The sequence below is a fragment of the Enoplosus armatus genome, chromosome 12, assembly GCF_043641665.1.
Source record: "Enoplosus armatus isolate fEnoArm2 chromosome 12, fEnoArm2.hap1, whole genome shotgun sequence".
NCBI lineage: Eukaryota > Metazoa > Chordata > Actinopteri > Centrarchiformes > Enoplosidae > Enoplosus > Enoplosus armatus.
In genome coordinates, this window is record NC_092191.1 from 1350001 (window position 1) to 1358928 (window position 8928).

The window sequence follows — 8928 nt, forward strand, 5'->3', positions numbered from 1 at the left end:
CAGACAGCCGGTACACAGCAGGTTGAGAGCCCCGAACAGCAGGATCCTCCACGACTGAAAACGACAACCAACAAACCAAAGAACGGTTAACGAACAAGAACATGAGGAGCAGAGCGGCTCAACCTCTGGCTCGAGGCCCAACAGGGGCCGTTCGTTATGCACACTTCTTCCACATCCTGACAGCTGAAATCATTTCTAATGTTTGGTCAGAAGAATTTTGACCCCAACCCTAACCCAAAAGCAGTGATCATCCAATTTGAGATTATCAGAGAAATATCGGTGTCAGTGTGTCTATCAGCAATAAAGTAATAAAATACGTCAGATATGTTTGAGTTCATTCACAAACAGTGAAACCATGAAATAATATGTCCACCTGAGAAGACTGAAGAGTTTAGTTTTACGCTAACAAAGCGTCAGAAACAATTATTAATTATTGGATTCTTAAAAATTTAACTAACTCAGCTAATTACCCAAAGCTGACCTGGAAACTCAGAAAAGACTGATTTAAAAAAACAAAAAAAACAATAATCAAATGGAAGCAGCAGAGGTTTTTAGTCCCTAATAGAGCGGCAAATATTTTGATAATCAATTAATCGTTTCATCATTCTCAGTCATTCTCTGGCTCTAGCGTCTAAAATGTGAATAATTTCTGCTTTTCTCCATTTGAAATTGTTTTTACAATTTTTTGACATTTAATGGACAGAATGATTAATCGATTAACTGAAAATGATGTGCAGATTAATGGATAATGAAATTAATGGTTGCAGGTGTAGTTCTTTGCACAGGCCAAGCTCCAAAAACACTGGATCCTACACTTCCCATAATGCAGTGCAGGGTTTCAGTTTGGTGGATGACCGTGATGACACAAAGCTCCTCCAGAGCCACAGAAGATATTATACAACAGTGTTCCCAGGCTGAGTCGGCCTCCTCCTGAACAGGGTTTCCCCGACTGTCAGACAGACACTCTGGCAGCTGGCCAGCCGCTGTCTAATCTAAATCCAAATCTACCAACCGACTGGGAGCCGCTGGGTTTTGGCTGCTGGATGGAGAGTGAGTTTCCTGCCCTCCGGTCGACCTGCTATTTCGGGGATTTGGGTGAATTCTCTGACTGAACGAGGCCCGGCCGCACGGCCGAACGTGTTCACTACGGTCTGAATCAGGTCATCAGAGAAACAGCAGCTCAGGGGAAGGTCACGTTCAGAGGATGTGAGAGCAGAAAACAGGCTTAGTAACGTGCAGGTTGATTTTACTTCTTTCATTCTAAATACCAGAATACAGAAGCAAATGTACCAAAATGAAGAAATGTAGTTCTAACAACAACTCTAAAATTCAGAAAATGAATTATTAAAGAACTTGACAGTTTATTATTAATCATGTTCTGGGTTAATGTTTGAGTCTACATGCAGAAAAAACCCACATCATGAATTGATTATGACACAACATTACATTATGGTTTACATGGTCTATTAATTTATATTTAAACATTTTTCAGGACCTGAAAACCAACTTAATTAAGGAGGAGCCATCTTAAAGTCCTTCCAAATATGAGAACAGTTACATATTTAATCATCCGGTCTGACTGAGATGAAACACTTTTTAATAAAGACTGGAGATCATACAAATACAGTTACACCTGATATATTCCACAAGGCCTCCTACTTAAATGACAAATCATTTGTCAGCTGCTTCCAAAATGACCAAAATAACTATTAGATAGGTTAAAAGATTGCATCTGGCTTAATCGCTGATTTAAGGCACCACCCGGTGAGCATGCTGAGCGACCACAAGTCAACATATCCACATGCCGGACAACAGATGCATGCTGGGTAATCTAGCTATTACTTCTTCAGGTGTGCATGGCCTTTCTGCTATTTGTGATAATCCCTACCCTGTGGAGCGCACTGTGCAAAGACATGTGCACGCTCCCTTCTGCCCGTCTAGAGAAAAGGAATTTTGTTTGGACATTATGAGGTTCGGTTAAGGTTTTACTCCTTTTAGGTACCTAAAGCTACTTGGTTAAGGTTAGGAGAAGATCGGGGCCGGTGTTGAAGCCTTCCTACGAGGTTTTGTGGGACGGTGCATGAAGGTCGTGTTGCTTCTGAGAAACAGCAGTCATGACTCACATAACAACTACGAGTCACTCCTCAAGAAAACGGAAACAAAGCTTGTTTAAGTGCGACAAAAGACAAATGGCCGAGGCTGTTGATTTATACGGTGAAGGCGGTCACAGACCGCACAGTCTGTATCTGAGCCCATTCAACGCTGCTCCTGCTCCGTCGGCCCGGGTGGAAATTCAGCAGAATTTTCAATGAAGAAAAGAAATAATAAAACCTTGAGTCTAAACTCGCCCTCTGAGCAGAAAGAGAGAGAGTGTTTGTGTGTGTCAGAGGGAAGAGAAACAAGAAATGGAGCAAGGGAACGCTGTGTGTGTGTGTGTGTGTGTGTGTGTGTGTGTGTGTGTCCTGGCCTGTCACTTCGTGTTGGAGTCATATGCCGTGGTGGGGAGCGCCGAGTGCTGTGAAATCTACAATTACTGTGGTGTGCTGTGTTATGACAGCACTGGGGCGTCTGGTGACAGCACTAGCCAGCGACAGGCATGGGAGACCCACAGTGTGTGTGTGTGTGTGCATGCGTGTGTGTGTGTGCATGCATGCGTGCATGTGTCTGTGTGTGCAAACAGAGAGACAGCACTTGGCCCAAAACATTCCCAACCCCCCTCCACGTTCACATGCACACGGCGCCTAGAGGAGAGTGCTCGTTTGTTAAATCCTGACGCTCTGCTGCCCCCGTCTGCCCGTCATCGGCGTCGCCCGGCTGCCCGGCGGCGTAACGGCGTGCCAACGTATTGAGGTTACATGTGACATTGGAGTGACAGAGCTGCAGCGCCCGTACAGCGGCTCAGTCACCAGGTACTGTATTAAATAAGGAGCCCCTGCTGACGCCAGGCCTGATTACGTCATTGTTGAGCGCCGCGCCATGCTGCCGCATCATCGGGCAGCGCCGGCCGAATGTGTGTCATCATGTTGAGCCGAGGCGTGACTCATATTAGCCTCTGAAGAAGAGAGGGAGAGCAAGAAGGAGAAGTGAGTTTTATCATAACGGTCTGGGGATTAGTGGGATTCTTTGACCAAACTGAAACCTGCAGCATGTCTCCATTGCAACCTGGCCGGGCTCGATTCTGGTGGCAACAGAAACACCCAAAACATCACCTTCCGCTCTTTGTCTACTCAGATCGGAGCCGTCAGGCCTCTTTGTCTCCAGGGTGGCCGTGTTCTCCTCTCAAAATAAACCTACTTACATAATGAATCGGCGGCAGCGGCGCCGGCCTGTTAACACAGAGGAGTTTTCTGACTCGTTGCTAAAGCAGGAACGAGATGACGCCTGGTCCTCTCACTCTGCTGTCCTCCAGTCATGTCTTTCCTCTGCTGACGGCCTGTCCCAGTTTTATCAGGACATTTTGTTACTACAACAGGGGATCTGCTCCAGCACTACAAACATTTACTGTACGGACATGGTGAATACAGTCCATTATTATTTCTGTCGATTCATCTGATAAACACGATAGAGCCTCGTTAACTCGATCCCACTGTATGATGTGTGACCTGCAGTAAACTGTATTTCAGGTACTGTGCTCAGTTTCATCATTACTGATAAAGGACCAGGCCGGACGGAGGGACTCTGCTGACACTGAGCATTCATTTGGTTGTTCTCGATTTATTTTTAGAGCAACAATTTGAGCAAATCTGGCGTCACAGTTTTACAGATGAGGTCAGAAGCACAGCAGCGCATTACGACCCTGTTGATGTGTAAATTCTTAAAAAACATTTAGTGCTCAATCGTCCTTCCTGGTCTACTCAGAGGATGAGGAGCGCTGATTTGGCACCTTCGTATTTTTTTCGTTGGAATGGTTATGTTATGGTCTAATCTATATCAAAGTTTCCTCTGTTAATTAGGAGGCAAGGGGGTCACTTTACATGTAAACATGGTAACATAAAATGATTTCATCAAAGTGTGCGTGCTGGTCAGATCATCAGTTTTGGACTGTGATGTAAATATTGGGACGCAGCCTCCCGTATTCTGACGTCTGAAAGGTGTCCAGAGAGGCGCTTTGTTAAAGGCATACCGAGGCCCTTGGTGTCTCATGATAGTTTACATGCTGATTCAGAGGCTTTGCATCTAACAGAAAACACTGACTACATCTATTTTTTACGGCAGATTTAAAGAAACCGCATTTCAGCACAAATGATCATCTATCAGCGACTCTGGTGTGAACGCACGCTGCTGCATCAGCCTGTGAAAACTCCTGTATCGGTCAAACTGCACCTGAAATCGGATGTTGACACGACTTTGTTTTATTTCACAACACAAAAGGTAACAGGAGACGTGACACGAGGGCGACGAGGCGCTGAGGAAGCACATCTCAACTTTCGCCGGTTTGAACTATGTTTGGCCCCTAAGCCGCGTACGACACCGTGTAATCCAATCCAAGCTCTATGGGGAAGCAAGACCCCCTGCCAGTGTGTGGTCAAAGTGGATTATAGTACAATACCGCTGACACACACACACACACACATACACACAAAACAATCATGTCGGAGATCCTTTCACGCTCATTATCATGTCTCCAGTGTCTTCTCTGTAATTTCTACATCCCAGTGTTGTTGGGGAGCATTTTTAGCTCACACTCTACATCTGTCCCTGTTTTGTTGTGACGCACTACTACTTTTTTCCACGTACTCTAATTTTAGAAAATCCCAGCATTCAAACTAAACATGTTTTTTTTAGTGGGAAATTAGGACAAACTCTGTTGTTGTTCCCCGTTTTCATAGCAGTGAGCTCAGTGTTGCTGCTGAGGTTGAATATTTAATTTATGTTTATCAGGCAGATCGCTGCCTGCAGTAGCAGAAGTACCTTTCAGAAGAGCTGCTGTAAAAGTGTGAGAGATGCCGACCAGCCACCCACCATGTGCAGCATAAGTGGTCAACCTGCTCAAAATGGAGAAATGGCATGCTTTGGGTGACTTTGAGGATGATGGGGGGGGGGGCAACCAGAGGGCAGTATGAGTGGCTCTTAAGTGAAGAATGAATCCGTTTGCTGCATTTGCATTTATTGATGGCTGGTCAGAGGTGGGAAACGTGTACCATCTTTGTTTGACTGCTTGAGTGTTAAGAGCTTTAAATTGAACAGCTTTTACAACTAACACAATTTGTATAACTTATTCAACCCGGAAAGCTCCTCACTATCAGTGTCCTGGCCAAGAATTACCTGGAGACCTTAACAGATTTAGAACTTCACAGCGCACAGGAAAAACAAATGTACTGGCTTCCCGATTTGAGCTTTCTCCATTAAATGAGTCCATGTTGAGTGGTTGGCCCCCCTTTCACCCAAAATGCTATCCAATCAGAAATAAGCTCTAATTTGTAAATAAGATCTAATTTCCTGCACACTCAATAATTACTGACCCAGAAAAGGAAGAATAAAGTGAGGACAAGCGGAGGAATCCTCGCACAACAACAAATAAGCAGACGGTCGCGATGAAAAAGTATGAATTTGGGTGGAGAATTGTACGTTATTCTTCCTCGTAGGGTGTCGGGCTTCTCAAGTTCCAACTCAAGATTAAGAGCAGCAATAAAAAAAGAAAAGACAACACTTAACATGACACATTAAAGCACCCAGGATCAGTGCAGAACATAAAGCCCAACGCATACAGATAGAGACGACAGGTGGAAGCTGCCTATAATGACAGGTCAGCCTGCCAGACAAAGTGGACCAGCTTTCAGCTCATGGCTGATGGTACTTTACTCTGAGGGCTTCATCCCTGCTGCTTTCACTGGAACATGGTGACCTGATAGGAAAACAGGATTACTGGAGGTGTTTGGGTTTGACTGTGTATGAGACACAGAATCTAACCAGCTTACAGCACAAGGGGATTACAAAGTGAGGATTCTCCAGGTGCTAACTAGTGGGTGAAAACCAAGACGAGGTTTGGATGATGAGGACCAGGCGGATTTAGTTGATCCAAAAAATAAAGCCAAAGAATACCAGAGATGACACAAATATTACATCTCATCTTTTAAGGGGAAAAAAGGGTGAAATATAGTTTTTACTTAACATTTCATCACACACACACACACACACTTACCCGTCTATCTGAGGCGACCAGCCTGAATTCTTGCACAAGTTTTCCAAAGATGGATCTGTGCGTCTTCCTGAATGGATGAATGGTTCCCTGCAGATGAAAACATATGAATAATAATTATCATAATAATTATCAAAACACACTAACTTTAACGTGGGAAAAGATAATGATAACGACTGAAAGAGTGTGCAGCAAAACAAATCCTGTATAGTTGTCAGGATTTACATTTAGATTCATTTCATTTCAATCAGGTTCATCAGGTCTGTGAAAGTGAAGCAGAGAAGAAGCAAAGCGTGACCAACACTGCCACCAAGTGGTGTCTCAGTGTAAAACACTCGTTTCAGCTGAACTACACAACAACTTTTTTAAAACCTCTGAATGAAAGAGAAATTTTAGGTTCAAGGAAGATGACGGGAAAAACATAAACAATCTAATATATCTGCAGATGATGATTATTTTATTGAGAGACTCAAAAACCACACAGTCTCTTTACATAAGACAAAACTGATTTGTTAATGCTGTCGAGTGTCTCATATAGAAAAAAAGTTATCAAGTATAAAAGTATAGGCATTCCAAAGTAATCCATCCGTTTAAACACCCAAAACTTTAAATACAAGTGAAAGACAAAAACAACACATCTTAATTTTATAAGGACCCCCTAAAGACCCTGAATATTTAGTTTTCCTAATAAAATATACTTTTATCTTCATACAAAGATCCTACTTCTCCAAAAAGTCCTACTTCAAAAAATGACTTATAAGTCAAAGTTAAAGACCATTCTTCAAACCTGTTCTTAGAAGTTTTCTACAAAGCGGCCGTCTTTACAGACACGAGTACGGACTAAAGAACGACAATGTTTGTTAGGTGTTTTTTCACCTCCATGGTCACATATGAGATATACACAAACCAAACAAGTAAACCAGCATCTTAATGAGGATCATTAAGAAGGAAGATGTTTGTTCAATGGATTACCAGCTTTTCCACTGCAACGTTACAGCCACACTGAAGAAGAGACAATGCTGTCACCACACCTATATAGCAAGGTATTAGTACTAATGTTGTGATTAAATCAAATGTCGAAGACTAGTCTTTCCACAATCCTGTGATGTGCTTATTTCAGTCTCACTCACAACAAAACTTTTCTCAGAACTTCCTTCAGAGTAGAACTTATTTCTTCATACAAATTCAATGTAAATAACTTCTCTCTGCTCAAACTGCAGCACAAACTACAACTGCTGCAAGACTGTGTGGACTTTGTTTGGTATGAAACCCATCTAAGTGATAAAACCACCACCCAAACCGATGAATCCCCCCAGAGACACTCACCAAGACGTACGTGTCGTGCTCATGCTTCTTCCTGTGCATGTGGACATCTGTGGAAGAATGAAAGAGACCAACCGTCAACATGTAATCACAACACAACACAACCTGAGGACCACTCTGACATGACACTGAACTCCAGGAAACTTCCTGACTGACTGTGTTTTGGTGCTCATAATCTAATGATACAACTTTGGACTTCTTTTTGTAGTTTTGTCCATCATTTCTATCAGTTATAACAACACTCACACACAAGTTAATAACTGAAGTTAACAAAGAAAACTGACTGTTCAATTCTACTGTAACCGCTGGTCCTTATGCACCATAACCATGCACCCATTTCAGTTGATCTCATATATACCATTAAATACTGCAAGACCATAAGAATGTGTCAGCGTTGAATGTGCTGATAGAGGAGGTGCCCCACCCTTCCTGAAATAAAGAGCACCTCCATCACTATATTAAAAGTACGTTTTTATTAACAGTCATCATGCTTCAGGGGAAACGAACACAGAGGCTACGTCACACAGCAAAGGACACATATGAACTGAGTAAGATGTTCGCCTCTTAACTACACTGATAATGAGATGAGATGCAACACAATCTCTTTATTAGGTGATCATTTTTACAGGAGCATCATTTTATATATAATGTTTTGCATCAATGTGATGATGTTGACAAGTATTTAATTCACCACACATTCCAGTCTGGTTATTTTATCCATAAATGGTACGTATGTATATATCAATAGTGTGATATTAAATGATCCACTACAGAAGATTTTACCCAGCTCGCCCACTCCCGCCACTCAGTTAGTCAGAGGTCTGAAAAGTTTCCACCTCAGTGATAAAGCAGACAGACTAACTGACAATGAAAACTAAGCATTGAAGTGAATTTGTTTACATGGTCTGTCTTTATTAAACTAAAACTTTACTTAACCTCTGAATCCAAATTGCCCCAATAACTACGTTACAGATGCCCTGTGCCGTTTGAGCGTTTCTGTTGATCTAAACAGTAGCTTCACTGCTAACGTTAGCTAGATTAGCGATACACAAACGTTAACGTCAACAAACCACGGGAGCCAACGGGACACACGGAGCACTACACTGGCGTACACCGGCCGTTAAAGACGTTAACGTTTGCTGTGTTATTGTAGACATCTAACGCCGGAAGAAACTAAAAGAGTCAGCTGACGTTCACCATTCAGAACCAGCTGTTAGCTAAGTTAGCAGAGCCGCCCGTTTGACTACGTGTTGTTAGCCGTTAGCCTGTTAGCATAACAAACCTGAATCATTGATGTTAATGACATCCACCGACACCATGTCAGGTTTATCAAGCGGCCCCACTTTCCTCTCGGTCACCCCGGACGGCACCACGTCCGGCTTCTGGCCGAACTTTCTGGGATAGATATCCCCGACATTGTGGTAAGACAGACCCGAAGACGTGGACATCATTCCGTCCATCGCCAT

The 8928-nt window shown here is 43.0% G+C and overlaps 1 protein-coding gene across 1 annotated transcript in view; it reads right to left on the reverse strand.

The window, feature by feature from the left end:
• The window catches only part of slc30a6 (solute carrier family 30 member 6), a 49159-nt gene extending 40231 nt beyond the window's left edge, over positions 1 to 8928 (reverse strand). Inside the window, exons 1-4 of the mRNA XM_070915859.1 lie at positions 8745 to 8928; positions 7466 to 7512; positions 6143 to 6229; positions 1 to 54 (exon numbers count right to left, since the gene is read on the reverse strand). The exon at positions 1 to 54 is cut by the window's left edge and continues 31 nt beyond it. Coding sequence (XP_070771960.1) covers positions 1 to 54; positions 6143 to 6229; positions 7466 to 7512; positions 8745 to 8928 — 372 coding nt within the window. The remainder of the gene's footprint in view (positions 55 to 6142; positions 6230 to 7465; positions 7513 to 8744) is intronic.